This window comes from Nothoprocta perdicaria, unplaced genomic scaffold, assembly GCF_003342845.1.
Source record: "Nothoprocta perdicaria isolate Ctin4 unplaced genomic scaffold, notPer1 scaffold_25, whole genome shotgun sequence".
In the NCBI taxonomy this organism is placed as follows: domain Eukaryota; kingdom Metazoa; phylum Chordata; class Aves; order Tinamiformes; family Tinamidae; genus Nothoprocta; species Nothoprocta perdicaria.
The window spans coordinates 1152735-1175757 of NW_020455477.1; the positions used below are offsets into that span (position 1 = coordinate 1152735).

A 23023-nucleotide genomic window follows, 5' to 3' on the forward strand; every position below is an offset into this window, starting at 1 on the left:
TCAGACAGAACACATGCTTAGCACTCTAAACACAAAGCAATTACTATACTGTGCAGAAGCTACAGAAAGCACCTTTGGAAACAACTGAAAATTTGCAAGCCCTCTTTCTCCTGTTTTCACTTGTACAAGCACACAGCATACAGTTAGGTGGGGGAAAAATTCCAACCACCTTTGAATAAAGAAACCAAATGGGAATTATAACACTGAACGAGCTCCGACTTGTTAGGAGAGACCACTCACAGCTTGGCAGCAGCAGCAGAGGGTTTTCTGGAGCCCACACGCATGGGGACTCTGTTGCTGCCTCAGCAACACCGGCGCCTTTGGCATCTCACAAAAGGCTTTTCCAGAGTAAATCTTCATTAAAGTCACCAAATTTCCTACAACATTTGCGGGGCGGGGAGGAAGGGGAGAAGATTCAGAACTGATAGATCTCCTAAATATTTATTTCTTTGGATGATCTGTCCCTTTCACAGGGAGCATCAGCAGAGTAGATGACTAAACAAGAGGCAGAAGCCCCCAAGGGGCACAGGCCATTCTGGAGCGGTAGCTGCGGATGTGCCCACTGCTCCTTTAAGTAACTAGGGGCCTGGGTCACATTCAGGCGACTAGAAATTTCCTTGGAGTAAAACGAAATAAGAAAAGCTTATTGAAATACCCGAGAATCAGATGAATCCTTCCCAAATGTGTTACAAACAAATTACTTGGCAGTACAAAGGGATCTGTTGTAACCGAATCCCAACRTATCCTTAATGGCCTGCAGATCTGGCAGGATGTCTCGGGTTCCTGCTCTGATCTCCCTGCACTTTGGCCTTCRGTTGTTTATACAGGCAGAGGCCAGGAGGTCACACCACTAAAATCAGCAAGCTGTTTGCACATCTGGCAAGCACACTGCAGGTAGAAATCCCCTCACGCTACAGCCGCGCACTCAGCGTTGAGGCGCCTGCTCGAGCTAACACAGCAACACGGGGCGGCCCTGCAGCAGCTCGGGCAGCAGCCGGCAGCTCCCTGGAGAGGCAGAGAATCCTGCTGGGAGCCGCCGGCGCGGGGCTGGCTGCCCTGGCCCCGCAGCTCCCGCCGGACACGGTGCTGGGTGCCAGCCCGCATATCGCCTCTCACCGGGCCCGCAGGAAGGCTTTCTGTCTGCAGGAAACACACTGGCTTCACAGCGCCTACACTGGCTTCACCACTGCAATTATTTAAAAAAAAAAAAAAATCACTAAAGACACTAAAGAAGAGTCATTCATTTGGATGCCTTTGAAATGTTTCTAATCTTCATAAAGTTCCTCACCAAACCTTTGAAAACAGCGCATCTTATGTGAGCCACCAATGCGTGTTACTAATGCAAGCCAGTATCAGGGCTGCCAGGAGAAATTAYCCAGCAAAGCAAAGGAGTTAACACAGCAAAACGAAAGAGTGCTAAAAACACCAACCCTTCCTAAAAGGATTATTTATTTAGGAACAGCTCGTGAATATATGCTGAGTGCGAAAGTTTCATAGATCATAACAGAAACATAAGGCATGAAGACAGTCTTATATTCTTGTTCATCATAAGAGACTGACAAATTCATGGCATTTGTGTCATGGATCACTATCAGAAATCCTCTCAGAAGAGGTACTGTCATTTTACCTTCTGCATTTTGATGTCAACAAATATTCAAAATTAATGCTGAAAAATCAGAAAGAACCCTCCTCATCCCAGCCTCACAACTGTGGTGCTCTCAGTAATCTCCAGTGCAACTTTTCCTCTGCCTGAATCTTCAGGCTTGGTGCTAAAGCTTGAAGTTTGCTGTTCAACATGGAAACTTTTCTTAAACATAAGTTGAATAGAGATTTAGTGACAGGCCTGAAGAAAAGTCTGACTGATTAGTCCCACTCCAAAACATTTCAAAATAAAAAATTAAGTTACTAAAATTCCCTGCCTTCACAGGGATCATGCAGTCAAAGTGAGTATTAGCCAAGTTTTCTGTTAAGAAGCTAATACAAAATTAAACTCCAAAAACACAGGCTCTACCTTGCTCTGTTGTTGAAAGAACCACAGCAAATCCATGCAGCATCAGGACACGTTCCCACAAACTCACCTTTASTCACAAAACAAAGAATTAAAGCAAGTTAAGATTCTCAAATTCATTAGTACATGAAAATTAATGAGATGTTCTCCAGATTTTACTTTGGCAGTAGATTCCCTTCTAGCTATTGCAGCAATGATGGTTAAGCTGCCTGGGCTTTCTGTAGAAGGACATTCGATCATGAGTAAAACTGTAAAGGAAAGATGTCTCTGACAAGACTGAGCAGCACATTGGCATCATGGAAAAAGAAAGATTTGCACGGAGATACCTCACAGCAGAAGCTGCAAGAGAATCATCACCCTTTCAATTTATAAAAATTCCAGGAAGAAACAGTACAAATCACATGGGAAAAAGATCTTAAGAGTCAAGTGTTCCTGTGTATCTGTACATGGACAGTTTTTATCAGTGCAGGCAAGGACAGCATGATCACAGCACAGAAGAAAAGGGAAGTAACAGCCAAAAGAAAGGTCAAGCCTAAGGGCAATGCTTCTAGCCACAACCCACTACACACAGGGTGTCTGAAAGAGTATGCAAAAAGACTCTGCTATTGGTAAGAGCTAAAATATGGCTCTGAATACGCTGTTAAAAGTGAACCCTTATCTGCAAAAGGAAAGAGGGATTTGGGGAACTTCTCCTTTCAATACCAGCTGAATGGCACCCCAACAGCATGCACAAGCACAGAATATTTTTGGCAGAAAAGAGGTCACTGGACAACCTGTTGCAAGAAGTGCATCACCTGCAGTCAGGGATAAGACAGGGAAGAATTAGTTCTTAGCAGAGTGGAACAGGAAGGAAGCACAAACCCAGCCGAGGGCAGGGACAAGCTGCAGGACAGAGGCAGCAGCCTGCAGTGATGAAGCCAGCAGTGCCCGGAGCAACAGGAAAGGGGCAGGAGGCCCTTTGAAGCAGGAGTCACTGAACAGGGCAGGATATAGTAGTGACAGAGCTGCTGAGAAAAAGCTGAGACTCCTTCAGAAAACACCAACAAATTAGGATTAGAGGACAAGAAATGTGCTGGGGTGGTAGGGGTGAGCAATTAGCTCTCATTCCTAAAGTAGGAACCAAAAAAAACCACTGCTTCCCGCTAAATTGTCCCAAAAGCTAAAGATTGCTTTTTCACAGCATTAGCTGCTTAATTACTAACACTTCATCCTCTGATTGCATGTCTGTAGGGAAAATTCTTACCAAGATTTAGCTAGACAGAATTGTGCTGCATTCTCAGAGTACATTATTTCCACTGCAATCTCTAGGGTAATGGATTATTTAAATATCATAAAACAAACAGGTTTAGATAAACAAAAAAAGTCTATTTAAACAAAAAAAATCTAATTGAAAACTATCTGGGGGAAGAAAAAAAAAAAAGAGTGTATAGTGAGAAATTAAACGTTTCTCCTGACAGTTAACAATTCTGCAGCTTTACCGAGATTTCGGTACAGCGACGAGGCCTTGGAGGGGCAGAGGCAGCCCTGGCAGTGCCCAGMTGAGGCGGCTGCAGACTCATCACCCCTGCATCGGGGTGGCGGGAGCCGGAGGCGGCAGCGTTTCCTCAGGCGGATCAGGACACAGCCGGCCAGAAGCCATAAAACTTGGATTCCTCTTCCCTCATCCCCATAGAAGTAGAGGTGCTACCCTTACGTTCAACCAGGATCCCTGCTCTCCAGCTGCCATCCCATTTACATTTGCACTGCAGTTACATTATTACAGGCCCTTAGCAGGTAAAAAGAGGTCCCCAGAATTTGTTTGGAGAACTGTTTCCTTTTCCCGAGCAGGCACCGCACACAGATTTGAAGCAAGTACAATTATCTTGCAACTACTGCCGTTCCATTTGGGGATGGAAGTAGTTACAGATGTTGAAGACAACTCACACCTGCAGGTCTGCATTAGACAGAGCCTGCTGCAGGTTAAGAGGCAGGTTCATAGAGACCATGGGATCTTTGTTGGCAAGTACTGACTACTCCAAAATAAAGACCTTCAGGTTAAAGAGTAAGCTTGTAGTCACAACTGCTTTCCATGAATTAGCATTAAAATTAGATAGTTTGTAATGCTGATTACCTCTCYTTTCGGGGGGGAATCCTGCTTTCTTGAATTCTGGGGGGAATCCTGACTTCTGCTTTCTTAACAATCCAGAACTGAGGCAAGCGTTTGGCAACCTGCTGCTTTCTTTGAAGCTGTCCCCATGGCATGGTGACCGTACCCAGGGAGACAGTACTTCCCAGCTGCACATTTCCAACCGGAGGGCAGTAGCTGTAGCCCCATGCACTGCATGTGAGAGCAACCTGCATCGCAGGCTACAGGAGGGGAAAGACAGAGAGATGCCGACACGCCGGCAAGGCTGGCACTGACGCAAATCTACAGATGTTTCTTTGAGTGCCCTTTGCTGAATTATGCACATGAGATAGGTTACAGAAATAAAAAAAAACTAAAAAAAAAAAAAAAAAAAAAAAAATCACCCTGCGAGCACCCTGCTACAGACAGCAGTGTTTGTTTCAATTATTTCTATAGTATTTTACAATTAGGACTGCACAACCTCTCTGCAACGCTTCTCTGCCAGGTAGTGTGAAATCTCCAGTTTGGCAGCTGCTAGAGGCATTACCATGTCCTGTACCTACAGATCACACTGTAAGTACTATCCATAATGTACAGTGCCTTAATTTCTCTTAGAGAGCGTTTCAAAACAGGGCAGGGCTGGACTCTTCACCCTTCTGAAGCTCCAAAACCTAACAGTGCCATTTCCAGGTATGYTGAAGGTATGACAAGGAGATGTCCCCACAGCCCATTTACTCTGTGAGCAAACATCTCCTCGCAGCACATAGGGCCTCTTCCCATCACTTCATTCACATGAACGAGGCCTAATTTATCAGCCATCATCTGTAACATACACTTTTATACAGGGCCTACTCTATCCCAGAGTAGCTGGTGACATTTATGAAAGACTTTCAGCCAGAATTTTTAAAGCCATACGTATTGCTCGAATCCGTGGGCAGTTCAAATGAGTCAAACTTCTCAAGAACACTTTTTTCCCCCTACAACAGGAAACACCTCACTATTTTAACAGCAAAGTAGTTACTTCAGCTGCCTGAACATAATCCTTCACACACATGTTCAGCCCACATGGGAAAGTTGAGATTTGAGTTTCAACAACAAGAGACTCGCTCTGTTTCCAGGTGGAAGTGCCAAGCACTCCCTCTCGCCCAGCCAGGCTTGTTACACGTGAGGCTGGTCCTAACAGCACAGGAGCAGCAGATTGACAGAGCAAAGGAAAACAGGATCTGATACCTGTTTAAGTGATTATGGAAGTGATTACATATAACACAGATGTATCTTTCTAGTTGTTAAACACGGCATTCAAAAGGAACTAACATTTCTTGCCAGCCAAGAAAAGGGGAAGCTGCCTCTAATATTTCCAAGGAAAATAGGGTGTGAAGTACATTGCATTACTAAAGGTCAAATCAAAGATCTCTCAAGTGAGCACGCTTGCCTTTACACCAGCTTTCTTTGATGTGGAAGAACAAACCCAAACTAGTCAAACTGCCCAGCTCACAGTTTCCTTCTTATATCCAACGCTGCAAATGGTTTGGACAGCAAATGTGGAATTCCTCACCAAGTCTCTGGAGACCCTAAGATAACAACCAGTTAGATCAGTCTACTTGAGACTTTTCATAGCTCTGCTTCTAAAACATACAAATACAGACAGATCAGAGCAAACTGGTGTCAAACCTCCTCCTCACATGAGCAGGCCAACCTGGGCCTGCACAGACCTCCAACTTCCAGGTTTACTCTTTGCAATGGTTGTGCACCAAGGAGCGGCTGGGCTGCCCTTTCCAGCAGAAAGCAGCCCTGTCTTTTTCAAACACTGAAGAAAAAACATGGAAAACATTCTTCTTTCTTGCCACCTCAGACCACAGCCGAGAGGCAGCCTCTCCACGTATTCCCTTTGATCTCATATGTTTTACCCAGTTCGCCCACATCCCTTTAGTCACGACCTTCCCGGTGCTCCCTGGCGTGGCCGAGCCCGGTGCCCAGGAGCAGCACAGCCGGCTCGAGCAGGGACATGCTCCCCCCACAGGGAAAGTCACTTCCATGTGGAGCCATTTGTTTCCCAAGGAAGCTCCAGAGGCTGCCCTTTAACCCGTGGCCGTAGTGGCCTTGCAAGGATCTTATGGGTAAAAATCCCCTCCCCTCCAGTGCCTATTACAGATTTTCATCGAGAGGTAATCTCAAACAAGGCCAAATTCTCAGTTGTGGTCTTGCTGGTATGTCGGAGGCCTGCTTAATGAGCAGAGAATTAATTTTGATGGGAAAAATTCAGGCCATCCCATTATAACTGAAAAGAATAGCAAACCTAAAAGGGTTTTTAAGAACTACTAATTGAAAGGCAGAGGTGCTGTGCACTTGCTCCTGGGTTTTCTCTTTACCAGACTGAATTCCATTCATAAAGACAACGAAGAACAATTCTGTGCAGCCAGCTGTTTTGGTCAAAGCATTTACAGGCTTGGTTCATTCAGTAGCTCAGCTGATGGGAGTATCAGAACAAGGTTCCTCCAAGCACCTTGTTCAGTTCTCTAGACCATAATTCACAGTGGGAGGGAAAGGAGGCCCCAGGGCACAGCTGCATCTTTCTTAGTTTCTCAGCCCCCTGGCCTGTGGGTAGCCTAATTGTGCCAGCCATTCGGACAATTAACTCCCAGCTGGAATAATGAGAACCATTGGATAAGGACACCCTGGGAGCTGCAACTCCTCCAGGGTCTTGGCAAGAGGAAAATGGCCCAGACAGACCCATTATCTCTGTCCTTTCTAGACAAATGCTGGTTCTTGCAGAGTTCCTCTTCCTCCACTCCTTGCTCCCCATCTTGCCTACTGGTCCAAGTTAAGCCAAGTTCTCTGTTCAAACCTATTTACTTTCAGGAAGTGGGTGTTTTGGGAGGCAGACGAAGAGATCAGGCCTGGAGGTGATGTCATCTAAGTTCAGAGTAGCTGCAAGCAGGGGACCTGGTGGGACTGCTCAGAGCTACTGAACACCTCTCCACTAAACAATGCGGTGCTCAGCTCTGGAAACACATTTGCAAACAAGACTCAGTTTACGCAGGACTTTCCATGTTCAGCTATCCCTGACTCTGTGATACAGCAAGGTGGGTGTACAGGATCCAAGCTTGTCTGAGGAACAGAAACCTGGGAACGCAAGATTCCAGAACTGAAGGGATCTAGAGCTGCTTCTATGGGTCCTACAAAGGGAGCTGTGAAAAGAAAGCCCACGGGCCTGGATTCAAGTCCGCCAACATGTAACACCATGTTAGACTCTCCCTAGTGTGGGAAATGTTTAACATCTACAAATCAAAGAAGGTTGAAAACCACAGATTTAAAACATATCCTCAAGTAAACAGGAGTTTTGCAGTTAAAGACATTCAGGAATTTCCTCAAGATTTTCCCCCCCCACCTCAGCCTGTTCACTGCCTTTGGATACAGATTTCTAGCCACTCTTATTTGCCAAAACAGAAAGTTCTCAGAATAGGAAATATTTTGATTCAATCCATASTGTCACGATGGGACATAACACATAGAGCTTAGTTGTAGGCAGTAACCCCGTTACCCATGCAGCACTGACTCCCTGTAGCACACTTACTTTAAAACAGGAAGATAAAGAAAAAAACAACTTGAGAATAATTGAAAGAGAGTGTAATGAGAAAGCTGGGTAGCACTTACGGTCAAGTCCATTGATGTATCTCATTGTAATTTCACAGTGCCCCCAAACTGCACTGACTATGGGGTAAAGTTTTTTCCCTTTCAGTCCCCTGAAGGCCACTCCAAGATACTGTCCATCCACCATGAAGCTAAGCGTTCCCTCATCCATGTCCAAAACCACCAGCAAGGAGTCTGGGAGTACAAAAGACTCATCCGGTTCCAAAAAGACAGGATACGTAATCCCAGGTTGGTTTTTACAATTGTGGTAGAGTTTGTTGCGTCCCAGATCCCAGCCCCACGACTCACTGTTGCTGCCAACCAAGGAGGTGTATCCCACAGAGTGCAGGGGAGCCTCGGCCGTGGAGACGCCCACCACGGCGTGAGTTCCTCGCTGCCTCGTGGGCCAGTGGATTTGCCAGACGTGAAGGCCTCGCGTGTAGCCAACCTTGCCCCGGATGCAGTCCGTGCTTTGGGCAACGGGGTGTCTATGGAAAGTTAGTTTATCATCTTCCTTGACAAATATATTTAAAGACCGATCTTCATTGTTCCACGCGTGTTTATATTGGATCTCCAGCTTGGCAGGGGGCATATCCAACAACATGTCCAGGCGCGCAGGCTTGCAGAAATCCGGGCCTCTCAGCTCTCGTTTCACAGGTCTATAAGGGGGCTCCCTCACATCCACAGACTTTATGCTCCCTGAGATTTTCTGGCCCATTGCTTGGCTGCAGATTTACAAAGAAGAAGGAAAAGTTGACTTTGGCCCAACGTTACCTCATGAAAGCACTTTTGCAGCGAGCCAGTGGCTTGACAAGCTGACTGGATTTACTTCTCCTGTTTGGAGCTTTGTAGCAGCAAAGTTTTCAAAGAAAAAATGCTCCTGAAAGAAAGCAGAAAGTTCCCAGTTAAATTAAGAAAGCCAACAGAAAACCCATAGTACATTTTTAAAGAATTGTGATCACCAGTAGTTATTTTAAACACCAAAAAACAGAAAATTCACCACTTTTTGTTCAGTATACTACAGCATCAACCAGACTGCCAGCAGGATACTCTGAGCCCACCAGTGTTCAGCCTACAGACAGACAGTAATTTCCTCCTATTCATAGTAGGACAGAGACATTCGCCACCTTTTGCCCTTCCACCCGTTATGTCTAGCCAGGTCCAAAACAGTCTTGAAAAAAGGCATGTGCTATTGGCATAAACKTAATGTTCAGCTGTAACTCCACTTTTCATCTTAATCTTCAGTTTCAGTTTCTTAGAAATATTCACTATGCCAGAACATCTTTGAATTTCTTCTCTTGTCTGGACCCTCGCAATTCACAGCTTCAGCTTCTGCCTTCTAATGTTATTAGAACAAACACTGCCAACAGCAAAGGTCTGCGAAAGGTAATAGCTTATTTTTAACATACTCTGTTCTTAAAAATCATTAAGCTTTGGGTTTTTTGGGAAGGAGGTAAAAAAGGAGAAGGAATAAGAGGCATTGCAGGACAAAGGAAGAGGGGAGTTTCAGTTCTTGGGCAGACCCTTCCTAATGGGGAACTTCCATCAGAGTGCATGTTCTCCAGGCTCATCTCCTTTCTCTACACCAAGGTGCTAAGCTGATGAGGCCTGGGACATGTCCTGCTATTACCCTTGCAGAAGGACTCGCAGAATTGCTTCTCACAAAAGGAGCACCACAACTTGAAAAATACCCTCGGCAAGACTGGCTCAACAGAGCCTCCCACGTAACAAGAACCTGAACATTTACACGGCAGATATATTTACTGGTGGTTGCTTTTTCCACTACCCCAGAAGATCCGACGATGGAAACAGGTGCACTGTGCCGCTGCGCCTGCGAAACATTTGGCCCACTGAAGCAGTTCTAGTACTTTAATGCATGCTAACAAGCCTGGGGAGATGAAACACTGACACTAACCCAGAGTGTCAGAGTTCTCTTTAAAGATTAAAGTAATTATGCATTTTTACTGTATAATTTTGCTTTCACTTTTTTTTTTCTTCCCTTGTCTCCAGGGTTTCACCTCTCCAGTCATTTCCAACCATCACAGCACTTAGGAAATCAGCAAGTATTTCAATAYGTAACTTCTCCACTACAACTGAAACAACAAACGGTATTAGCAAATTAAAGAAACAAATCAGTTATCCCTGGTATGAAGCATCTTTGGGGATGGGAGCAGTGATACTTTTGTATGAAGAAGAAAAAGGCCCATGTGAGCGCAGTTCTTCAGCAGCTGGAAGCCCACAGTTCAGACTTCTGGTCTGCGTTACCCAAAGCGTTTGTCTCRGTTCCACGTCCAGGCTGCGCCGTGAGGCTACGATGCGCTGGGACGCTCCAGGAACAGGCCAGCTCCACACAGGAGAGCGCGGCAGCTCCACCAGCTTCCTTAGCAGGGGCCTCATGTGGATGGCCAACACACTTAGGGAGGTTATTCACAAGCCAAACAGAAATTATACTTAGTGACAACAACAAAAAAAGCTTGCTAAATTGGCACGTAAAGTGAGTGGAAAAGCAGCCAGATGTGGCAACCTAACGATACTGATTAATGAAATCACCCACTGGAAGGAGCAGGAATGGTGATCCTGCTGCCTCTAAGCGATCCATGCTTATAGCCATAATTGTTGTAGTTATTGCACAGAAATTACACCATATTTTACAAACCACACARTAATTCCCAGTGTTGTTGCTGCTGGGCTGCCTGGGTTCCTTTTCCCAGCCTGGCAGGCACCTCCTCCTGCTGCCAGGGTGTGGGCTCTGGAGAAACGCGGGAGTCACAACAGAAGCCTTGGAGCCACCGGCTCTGSACACTGGGCATGTGCCCTGGCTTGAGCACGTTGAACTCAGCAACGTGTAACTGCCCCAGGGAAAACATCCTCTCCAGCAGGGAACATGGGGAGAAACCCAGGTCCTGCTGCGCAGGCTGCTGAAGAGGTTTTATAAGCTCAAGAACAAGGAGTTTGGACTGGACGCAGAGAAGGCCCCAGGCATGAGGCCCAGTGTCTGCCGACCGCGTTCCCAGTATGCAAACAGCCACGTAGCCATGGCAACGCTGTCTGGAGGGTGACAAGGAACTGAGCATATTCTTGGCACCCTATAAAGATTGGCCGGCTTCGTGTTAACTGTGGATCCTGGTATCCAGCCCGAATGATTTATCGCATACTTGGAACAATGTTGGCTTCCTTTGTCAAACTGGGAATACACAGCAATGCCACGAGGAGCCAGGAGCGTTCGGACACTTCGAGCTGCCCCGTGCTCCGGATGAAGCTGCACACGCGCTCGGCAAGGGGCTCTTCACACTGCCCCACAGCCAAGGCTTCCAACATTCCTAAAGGAAAGCAAATCCCCCAAATCCCAGGGACATTCCTACATAGTGGCTAATGTGTTCTACAACATTACCAAAAAGTCATTATTTCGAAACTGAACAAATAAACCAAAAAGCACACGAGAGAACTACATGCATTTACACTTGTTATTTAAATAGATTGTACATTTACTGCTTGGAATTAGAATAATCTGAAATACCACACCATATGTGCCAGAGTCAGAAGGTAAGTTAGTCATATGATGAAGAATTCAGAAAGAATCTGAGTAGCTGTGAACACTATTGTGGATTTAAGGACTCCCATCTACAGTACTGTAGAACTGCAGCTGCTTTAGGGTTTCCATTTGGTTTTAAGCCTTCTGTGTCTCTGCATGTGTTTCTGGAAATTGAACCTCTGGTACTGAGTTGTTTAGATGTAAACATGTATTTTTGGGAGCAACATGGAAGATGACAAGCAATACTGCCATTCCATGAACAGATTTTTTTGCATAATGCCTGTTCAGTTAGACTACAGCAATGTAATTTGAAAAACAAATGCAGTAGCAGATAGTACAACAAAAAGACTATTTTTTTACTATGTACATACTTAAGAAAAACACTCACTTAGCAAAACCAGCTGGCAGCAGCGACTTTCTTCTCAGGACATTTAACAGGACACGCACATGATTCCAGGAGCGCCCCGGCCTCGGGACACGGGGTTGGAGCAGCTCCCCTCAACAGCCGCCCCTGTGGCCCCAGGGCCTCGGCGGGAGCCTCCCACAGAAAAGCCAAGCAAAAACTGGCATTTTATCCAYCATTTGTTTGGTGGAGGACCCTTTGATCTGGCCCATCACATAGTCATGTGAACCGAAGTGCTAGCATAAGGAAAGGGAGGTGAAAAACATCTGACAGCCGAGATCAACCAGCATTGCGTCACTGCCCAGCCCGGGCGCGTGTCCACAGTGCCTGCCAGCTGCGCGCGGGCACAGCTAAGCCACACACGGACACTGCAGTCTGAGCTGCCACCACAGGGGTCTCTGCCCCTTCACCCGTCTCTGAGAGTTTCCAAAATGATTTCGGCCTGTTTCCCTGTCCTTGCCCCTTCCTTGGCCCATACYGGGCAGTCTTGCAAGCACACAGCCCACTGCTTCAGCAAAGTTCTCATCTCCATTGCRCCAAGGAAACATGCAGTTGTGGGGGTAATAGGCTTGTTGCTTTTTGTCTTTTATTTTGAAATTATTCTTGACCACTCTATCTGTCTCTGCATGCATCAAGCACGCATACTCTTTGTTTCCCTCACAATTCTGTGTTTTTTCAGCACACTTGATCTAAATATAAATATCCAAAATCACATAGGCAATGGCTTCATTTTCTTTTCAGAAAGACAATGCTGAAATCTATTACTCTGTCCTCACCCATCAAAAAAAATGTGTGCAGCACAGAAAAAAAAATCCCTTCTCCACAACAGAATTGACAACAGCAATTTTTTATTGCAATTTAAACAACCCTACGTGACAAACACCAGTTCATATTCCAGAATCTTCTCTTATTCTCCTCCATTCATTTTTGTGTCTTTCTAAAAAAACAGGGAAGTAGCACTGCATCTTCTGAAAGTCCCTGCTTGCAGGTTCCTCACCTTTCAGCAAGAAATGGGCATCTTCCCTCCTTCAACCACCCTTCTAGCATGGTGAGCACCTTCTTCTCCTTTCTCGCTGCTGTAGCCAGTTTGAATATTCAGGTGCACTGTTACATTAAGGCAGCAAATTAGCATATGAAAAGGCTTAACACTAAATTGAAAACTATGTCTTCAGCTCCACTTCATACGTTAGAGAATAATTTGCCGTTTTAGGATTTTTCCTCAGCCATATTTCACCAAAATAAAAAATAATTTTGATCGGTATCATCAGAACGTGTGAAATTTTAAGCTCAAATAATAATTAAGTTTCAAGATCTCATTTGTTCTCTGGTGACTATTTCTCTCTGCTGGCCTAATACTATTTTAGACCATTTATTTTACATTTGCAGAATACCTTTACACCTTTACAGCAGATCAATGCCTCTAAAATTTCCATTTCAGAACAGAAACCTCATTCAACTGTGACTGTTGACCTGGTTGAACACATTCCAACTATTTCTTTTGCTGCAACGTTCCGTGAAGTCACCTAATCTTCCAAGGGCAAGTTAGAAAGTCCCACAAGCACAGCCACGAGAAAGCAGCATTCCCTAATCCAGCCAGATCCAAACCTTAGGACATGAGCAGAACACGGTCCCTGCACTGACACAGAAGGGGTCCAGAGACAGTCACAGCCAGATAAACAGGACCTTGGATAAACAGTCAGAAAGTAGCAGCCAGATAAGCAGGAGCTCCTCTAACTTCAGGTAACTCTTCAGCAGAACTTCACAGCAGCTGCAAAACCCTAACAACATCTTCCCGGGGAAGCTGGCCCGCCAGCGCAAGGTGCTGATGTCCGCCAGGCCTCATGAGCCTCAACAAGTCATGGGGAAGCCTATGTCTACGTTTAGTTTTCTAGGGACAGTGCGAGGATGGGAGAAAGGGGGAACATCCACACAAGCAGCTCTTCCAGTTAATCACAGGGACTTGCTAGACTAAGAGACRCTCCATTTTCCCAGGGTCTGTCTGTCTGTTTCACAGTCACTGGAAGAGTCAAGTCCTCAGCCTTTACGCCATTTATGAAAACAAATGCACTAGTGGTTTACAATTTGCAGTGCTCTTGCAATGGCCAGAGCACTTTTATCTTTTTATTTTGCTTTCAAGCCTCGTGCTGTTTAACTCCCCACCGAATGGGAGCAGCAGCCCGGCAGAGAGGCCCTGCTCAGATCAGGGGCTCTGGCACCTGCAGCAGTGGTACCAGGTCACAGGGACAGGGTCCCGTGGAGCCTCCAGACAGAGTGCGGAGTGGGAGTCCGGCCATCAGGCTCGCGGAACAAGGGCACATTCCTTTGTTGCAGGGGAAACAGCCTTGCCCTATCTCACCATCGGCAGCCCTCTCAGACTCACTCCCACGGCAGCCCTCTCAGACTCGCTCCCTTAGCTGTTTCTGTCAGTAGCCCTCATGAGCCAAGCCTGGCAGATTGGCAGCTGTCTTGAAGTCCACCACGTTCCTGCAAAACAGTTGTTGGAGGGACCAGGAACATCCTAAAATGAACCAGATGGAAGGTGAGGGTGGGGAGCGAGCGCACGTCCCACTGCACCAAGGAATCTAGACAAGAACGAGCGCATTGAAGTGCTGCAGCCGCACACAAAGCGCCCGAACACAAAGTGTTCAGGTCACATCAGCCACGAGACCCAAACCCAGGAAATGCTTCTCTAGCCCTGTCCCTGGGTGAGGAGGCACTTTGCAGAGCAGAAGGAAAACAAACACGCTTGCTATTTCTCGAGGAAGCACCATCACAAGCTGAGGTACGTGGGCAGGTTCAGATTTCCTAGGCGAGGGCACAAATCAAGTTGCATATTGCTGTAGAGCTCTAACAAAAAGGCAAAACAACATCCTCTTAAATGTTCTGGAAGAAATAAAAAAGTGAAACACAACAACACAAAAGAACACAATGTGTTATTATGCAGCAGCAGCGAACTTCATCTTTCTGTCTCGCACACACATCTCTGCTGAAGCCCATCTGTCAGCACAGAGCAACTGCAAAGGGGAACACAGGAAAAAGCAGCAGCCTGCAACGGGCAGCCCCAACCCTAAGCAGTTCCACTGGTCTTTTTCTCATACACATAATATTGATATTGAATATACTGATATTTTTAAGAGAAATATTTTCATTTGTGTATTCTGTTAGCTTAGGAAATAGAACAAGTGTAGGGAAACTGATGAAACAGTGCAGCACAGGCTGGCAAACACCATAGGAATTTAATGAGTTAAGGGTAGTCAGGCAGTTTGTTCCTCGAGACAAGAGCGAAAGGCTCCTCCTGATGGCACCACGGGGTTGGAGAAGCCAGACTGGATCTTTCAGTGAAAAGGGCCAAGAGAAACGTTACTTCCCCCTGGAATAAGAGTCCTCACCTGAAAGGGAGAGGACACCTGTGAAGGAAGTGGAACAGGACCTGCAGGAACCATCTAACTGCCACCATCCAACTTCTGGAACCGGCTCACCGTGACAGTAAATGCTTTGGGTAGGACAGAGGACATACCAGGCTATTTTGTAAGGACGCTGGGACAACCAGAATACTTGGTTATATTCCAAAATGATCATTGAGAGTGATTCTCTTGTTTGGGAATCAAAAGAAGCCTCAAAAGAAGTAAAGGAAGGCAACAAGCTCCTTCCTTAATGAGAACTGTAGGAGGAAAAGTGTGGAGAACTGCGCCGCAACCGCAGCCACCCAAGAGCAACGAGGACACGGGCCTTCAAATGCTGAACCTAGAACAGAGTAGAGGAGTTTTCCCGATGGCCGAATGCCCCATGTAACAGCTTCTCCATGCCTGCTCCAAGCCCAGTCCGGCACAGGGACACTAGCTGCCTGGCTCAGGTACCGGCTGGTGGGACACAGAGCCCGCCAGGTGCCACGGGACCCATCTGAGAAGCTGAATAAGGGGTGAAAAGAAAACCAGAACATTCTTCCCTGGTGAGGGAGAGCTTACAATGACGTAAGCAGTGCTGACTTTCAAAATAAATAAATAAAATAAGGTAGTCTGTCTCCGCTGAACTGCACTGTACAGAAATCACTGTGATTTATGACTCCTGCCTAGAGCCAATTGCACATGAAAAGGAAAAACCTGTGTGTGTCTCATATTGAGCATGTACCATCTCCCGCCTGAGCAAGGCATCAAAACTAACTGCTTTAAATGGACAAAATATTAAATGAATTAACGTCAAAGGCTGCGGGAAAACACTACATGGGAGAGCTTCCAAGTCACAAATTCTTCTCATTTAAGCTAAGCTGCTTAATCAAGTTAATTGAAGGAATCAAGACCGGATCTGCAGAAGAAGGAACTCCCTAGCCCTTCTCTGGCTGGTCACAAGCTCCTGGTAATGTTTCTCTGGGTGGAAATTCCCGTCCTGGCACAGCACCGTCCACCATCAGCCACCACGCCAACCACCCYGGTTACCTCTGCTTGGTATACAGATGAAATTTAAATGCACTTGTGTTATTTATTTACAAAACTACCAATATACTAGTCATGAAGCAACTACTCATCTCTTTTTGTTAGCAAAAACTATACTTCTAGCAAGAAGCTGAATATCAGAGTTACAAACTAAAAGCGACCAAGAACAAATGCTCATACCCTGTCTTCACAGGCAACTTGGCTGAACCTTGGTTTGGCAAGAAGAACATGACAAAAGCGTCTCTTTCGAAACAGACAAGTGATCAGTATTTGGTGAGATAGATAAGAACCTACAAGAATGAGAATTCTAGTATCTAAATACAAAATTGAATTAAGATGTCATTTATAAAAGACACTGGAAAGAGAGTTAAGAGTTCTTACAAAACATTTTTTCTTCTTCTTTACTCCCAGTTACTATTACAGGGTTATTAAAAGAAAGATAATCTTTATTTCCAAAASCTCTAACATTTTTTTCTTGTCCCATAAAAGACTTAAGCACAAGACCTGTAGTTTACTAGCAAGCCCGCCAGCCCACAGACCCTTACCCAATACAGGAACTGCGAGGACTTTCCTTTACGGTCCTATTTACAGGTTTGTGTCAAGCTCAGCCTCGGCTCTGGCACGCTGCATTTCCTCCCATCTCGAGGAACAAACAGGGGGACAGGCTGGGGAACATGAGGAAGCTGCAGCACCGAGAGCCTCCCATAGAACAGCACAACTCGCTCCCAAAACACCCACCCCGTACGCAGGACAGTTGCCCACAGCCCCTGAGGGAACAGTTCGGAAAGGCAGAATTTTTGGGGCACGGGATAAACATGTGCACGAAGGGGCGGCTGCTGCTGCTGCTTCTCCAAGAAGGCTGTGCGGGGACAAGAGCATCCCAGAGCATCAGCGCTGCCCCAGGCACGCACAGCACCTCCCAGCCCCGAAAATTAAGGGCAGGCAGACGGTGATGAGTCTCTCTCAGCAGGAAAGAAAAGTAATTCCTAACACATAAATGATACCGAAAATATGAGACTTCAACATTAGCACTTAATTCTCCAATTAACTGCATTGATTTTTGAGAATATTTCTAATTTAAGCCTGTAATTCTCATCAACGAGGTCAAATACGTGTTTATAGATATAGTGCAAAACTGTATATAATTAYATATCACAGAGCAAGGAATGCTAGGAGGAACAAAATATTTGACCTTAACTCCTTATAGAGCCTATTTCTCCCAAGACAAATTCTGGTCTTCCATGGCCAAGCTGCTTTCCAGGTGGTCGGCAGCCTCTGTGGGACTCGGCTCCCTGCAGAACAAGGAGGAGCCACTGGAAGATGGGACATTTGAATTCAAAAATATCGGATTTTTTGAATGGATGAGATTTTTAGATTGATTCAGGAAAGAAAAAAAAAAAAAAAAAAGAAAGAAATCAAAGAAATCAGAATCAGAGAGGACAAGTCTCATCAAAGGAGCACTATGTCAGGGTTAAAAATCAAAATAAAGTACCAAAGCATGTTCTGCTGGAGCACACAGATCATGCTTCCCGATAGCAATTTCACTACTCCAAACAGGAAAGAAGAACATCACAAAATTACACCCAGCACATTTGTGCTTCCAAAGGCTCTGTTTCTATGGCAGGTACACAAACATTGCCAGATCCCTTCATTAAAGAGAAAGGCCAAGGCAGCCTGCAATTTGCTCACAGAAATACGATAAATTTGACAAATTTAAGACGATCACATATGTTTAGCTTAAGCAGAATCACATTACAGATTGTATCAGTCTGCATGGTTTGTAACTTTGTTGCACGATAATATAAATAGCAGCCTAGTGAAACCTAGGGTATTAAATTACACTTTCAACGAGTCTTGTGGCTTAGTCCACCTAGACAAAATGTCTGAGGTTTATRTGTTTCTAATTCACATTTATAAAGCTTCAGCTGAGTTCTCATAAGGACCATCAGCTAATACAACTAGAAAATACTGTCGAACCAACAGAAATGTTTCTTAATTTCCTTTCTACTACATTTTTACATAGTGTTAAATATATATATATATATGTATACTACCTAGATCACTGCCATCCCTCCAATGGCTGTGCAAGGAATGTTGTGGACTGTACATTCTCAATACAAAATATACARACAATGGAAACACTTCACACAGGAGTTTTCTAAATGGGGATGTCCAAAATCCATCAGTAAAACTGCAGCTTTCATCATTATTTCTGCATTCATTGAAGAATAGATAGTGGGAAAGTGGCTCAACTTAAATGGTAATTGATTCTCTAATGCCCCTGGCAGCTTTGAAAAATTCCACCTTTTTCTCACAGGTCTAATACTATGCAAGAGCTCTCAAATAATGAACTATCCCTTGCAAGATCAATTCTAAACACATTGATTTTCAAATGTGATTTTCAAATCGTTGATAGTGCGGACCCGGTCTAACACAAGGGCGGTCTCGGCTTCGGCAAGCGGATGAAACAGGAAAGGCAATATCAGAACTAGCTTCTGGAAACACACGCGTTGAAGTGCAGGTAAGCCCCACTGAAGAGCCTGCTGCAGGACAGAATGAGCATAGACGGATTTCACACTGTGCCGCATGCTGGGCTGCACTCTGCGGTGCTCTGGTCACTTCAGCCTCCGGCAAATCCCCCTGGGAGCCCCAGGGTTGCCCAGCGCGAGGCGCGAGCACCAGCGCCTGCCACCCGCTCCCGCACGGCAAGTGGAGCACGGGCAACGTCACTCTGATCCCAAGCCCAAGGGGCCGGAAAATGAGCAGGGACAAACATATTTGTACAAACTACAGCTCAGCATTGGGCTAAGTTCAAGTGACTTTAGCATGAACAGTTTAGGTCAGAGCTGAGAATTTGTGATAAATCCCGTCCGTGTTTAATCCAGGCAGCAAGCAGCTATAAACTCTTATGTGCTTGTGGCCACGGACAAAGCTCAGGGTGATTGTCCCATTTCAGCTGCTACACAAAAGAGGAGCTGCACCTACCTCCGAGACATGCGAGGACACCCCTTGAAAGCACCACCTGCCCCCAGACCGCACGTGCGCACAGCTGGGATTCAGAGAGCCCAGTGTCCTCTGCTGCTCCTCCTCTTTGCTCCAAAAGGAGCCACAGCAGGGACAGAAGCGCTAGATGCCACCTTAGAAACATGCCAAGCGTTACAGACTTTACAACGTAAGCCTTTTTTGCCCCTGTATTTCTGTTTGCTTCTGTGAAGGAGATCGCCCTTGCTAAGGGTGCTTGAGCTCAGCCCACAAACCGCTGCGCACATGTCCAGTTTGTAACAGGGCACAGAAGCCAACACCAAAGCTGGAAGGATCGAATCCAACATCGCTAGTAAAGCCACGGCTGCGGTGCTCCGCTTGACGCCAGCTGCTCGCTCCAGCCCTGCGGTTACACAGCAACGTGACCATCTTCTGTGCCCCGTCCCACCCTGCCACCTAGCCCGGCACTAAACACCCCCCCCCCTTTTTTTTAAGTTTAACTTTAAAACCAAATCTTGCTAGGGCCAGGGTTTTTATTCCACAAGTACTAGACACTATGATCACGCTGCCAGCTTTCTGCAAACAAAACCATTTAATCACCAAACTTGAGTACAYCATCATCTTAAATGAAACTTGGAGAGCTCCCTGTTGCCTATTGCAATCACTACATGGTCCTAGAGAGGGACCATTTCAAGTAGCAGATGCCTTCAAGCAACAGGAGCATTGACAGGAAACAGCAGCAATTGGTTGTTGGTTATGAGCAAGCCCTGGAATTCACCCTGGTCAAGCAGTGCAACCCACCACATTGTAGGAGATGGTCATTGGCTGTACCAGTGATCATGTGCATCTTGCCAAAGAACAAAAACAAGCACCCCAACAAAACCACACAAAGAAATTCAACCTTCCCCCTGCAAAACCTCCCCAAACATGAGCATAAGCTGCAGAAAGGAAGAAAGCTTGAAGGCGTAAACTATAGCTCCCCAAAACACACAGGCTGCATTAACATCTTACCCCACAGCACATCAGCTGAGCTGTGAGTAGCCTGATTTTTTTTTTTTTTTTTTTTTTTTAAGGGGGTTAAGCCATCCCCGAAGGATGTGTGAGCTGCAGGAAATGACAGAGCCCCACTAGCATGTATACAATCACATGAAAAATAAGTGTGGGCGAAGGAGTTATCTGATCTGGCAAGTTGCAGTCCACAGCAAATGTTTATTTTCAAACAGTAAGTCTAACAACAGTAATTTACAAAGATATAAGCAAATATTTGCAACCTTACAATAAGTTTTGCCAAAAGAAAAAAAGAAAAGTTACTTTCCCATTGGGCAGCCTTAACCACTGCCTTTATCCCAGAAAGTRGATCTGTTGGCTTAACAAACACTAAGACCTCAGGACGACACATGTGGCCGACATTTCCATGAGCGCCGGGTTGGCTACTTCATTAGCGCAGCCCAGCGAGACCAAACTCAAGCAGCCATGCGAGCCAGGAAGCRCTTTGCTCGGTGGCCTCCTCTGTGCCTGGCAGGCACGAGTCAAGGACAGGTTTCAGCACCCAGTGCCCAGGGACACAGCCCACGCCTCCACCAAAAATACTTTTGGATTTCCCCTATATTCGCTTGTCAAGAACAGTGCGCCTGTCCTCACAGGCAGAGAGGGTAGTGGGAAGGGCGCAGGGCGCTCTCTGGCAGGGACAGTGTCCGAGAGCGCCTGGGGAGCAGCCAGGGCAGAGGTGCCAGGGTGGCAGCTGCGGGCGCCCTGTCCCCTTGGGCAGTCTGCACAACTACAGCCCCACGCAACTCGAACCTGCCAAGGACACCCCTCATGCCCATCCCACCCGGGGAGAGCTACCAAGCAGGGATGGCTGGGTACTGAGCATGATGCTGCTCATCACCTTAATCAAGTATTTTTAAGCAAACATCTCAGAAAACCACATTCTGTCTTCCTCTTCAGTTGCTGTCCCTGTGCCTGGAATGTGTAGGCAAAGAGGCTCCTCAAAGGAACAGTCTAAATTAAAAATCAGCTCAAAGTATCCACCACATAGAGCCCTGCTGGATGGCACCAATGTGAAAAGTGTTTTCTCTCCCCACAGGCAGGGGGCAGTTCCTATCCACAGAAGGGGGGCAAAAAGCAATTGTGATGGAAAACAAGAAAAAAACAGTTTGCTCAATCTTTCCTGGTACAGAGAAAGCCCATTACAGTAAGTTGACATAACAACACCAAAGCCCAACGAGTTATTGAGCTGCTGCACATGGAAGTTGCAAGAGACATGGCCTCATATTCAGAAACTCCTATACTTTACAAAACACAAATTGTAACAGTGACTGTGATTTAGTCAGAACAAAAAAGAGCCCTGTTGTTCTGATCCCCTGAGGAGGTCAAGTATTTCACTAGCTCTGGACTATGTGAACCCCCTTCGAAGGCCGCTTGCAGAAGTGGCTGCTCTGCCTTGCTGGAGCCAGTCCCTGTAAAGCCCCCAAAGCGGAGGCAAAGAGGGAGCCGCAGCAGGAGAGCCGGGCCTGGAGTGAGAGAGAGCGCAGGGCTCMCAAGCACAGCAGTGCCAGGATGTCCTCCCAGAGGAGCCCCCACACGAGGGCCTCAGCAAGGCACGGAGCCCTAAAGTTTTATAATCCTCGTGACGTCGGGAAGCCCCGGCAGGCCCCGGGGCAGTGCGCGGGCATCCAAGGTCGCATGGAGCAAGCGGCGACACTGCGGGGCACGTCAGCCGCGAGGAAACCCTCCTGCATGCCCAGGGCCAGCTACCAACTCATGCTGGCTGTTAGCAGAGCACGCAGCATCTGGCATTATTCTGTCAGCAGCAGCAAATAAATCCAACGGCAATCTGATATTCACGTCCCTGACAGGCTGTTTTAGTTACAGAAACAGCATTAAAAATGCAGCATCCTTCAAAACACACTGCACAAATCGGACACAAGTTTTGGTCACGAGCACGAAGAGCAGCCCCAGGAGCTGTTTCCTTCCCCTGGGAAGATGCTCTTCCCAAAGTRGTGACATCTTATCAGGGGTCACTTCTCTCACCAAAGGCAGACAAAGTACCAAAATTATCAGCTGTGACTTAAGCGCTGACGGGCTGTAGTCATCTCAAAGCAGCCACGGAAGGCATAGCTGGTCACAGCTATATATAGGATACTCTCCCCCCGCGCCAGCCTACACCGTGCGCCRTAAACACAAAGAGGGGATTTGCTGTGGGTGGGAAAGGCACCACCGCAGCTGCCCTCGCCGCGACGCGGGCCCTGCCGCGCGGGACGGGATGGGGCAGCAGCTCCAGGCCCTTCTGCGGGAACCGCCACCCAGGAAGGCGAGTGGCGCCAGGGCCGCGCGGGGAGGGTTCCCGAGGAACCACAGGGCAAACGCGGGCAACTCCTCTCTTTGTTGAGACCCAAGGCTGGCAGGGAAAGCCAGGCTTCGCCGCTGAACCGYGCGGCCTCCTTCCTCCTTACCTTTGCCGAGGAGATAGTTCAGCATCTCAGATCTGTTTGAACAGTTGAGCTGAGGTCTCTCTTTGCTGCCTGAGAGCAGCTGCCGAGCACTAAAGCGTTCGCTTGTGGCACTCGGAACAGGGAGAGGGGCCGGGGCTTTCACCAGCACAAAGTCAAACAACTCTCCGTTTAGAAAAGCCACGAGACTTTAGCTATTAACATCTAGAAATGCTTCTCTTTAGCAGCTCAGAAAAGCAATTTCTATTTTAGAAAATTTCATTTTAAAAAAACAAAGAAGAAAAGAAAAACAGAACCTTGCAGAAGTGCGGCTCTTTCAGTGCTCGCTTCCAAACCAGCTAGCTTACAACACAAAGCTCATCTCCGCGCGCTCCCCGCGCAACCGCCGCCCCTCACAAACTCACCATAAAGCCCCGAGCGGGGCCGCCGAGGAGGAGACCCCGGGAGGGATCAAAGTCGCGCGCAGAAGTAGCGGTGCCGGC

At 46.7% G+C, this 23023-nt stretch overlaps 1 protein-coding gene across 1 annotated transcript in view; it reads right to left on the reverse strand.

The window, feature by feature from the left end:
* Positions 1 to 23023, reverse strand: part of SPSB4 (splA/ryanodine receptor domain and SOCS box containing 4) — a 66934-nt gene that overhangs the window by 38612 nt on the left and 5299 nt on the right. The window contains exons 3-4 of the mRNA XM_026040081.1: positions 8572 to 8622; positions 7767 to 8467 (exon numbers count right to left, since the gene is read on the reverse strand). Coding sequence (XP_025895866.1) covers positions 7767 to 8460 — 694 coding nt within the window. The 5' untranslated portion in view covers positions 8461 to 8467; positions 8572 to 8622. The remainder of the gene's footprint in view (positions 1 to 7766; positions 8468 to 8571; positions 8623 to 23023) is intronic.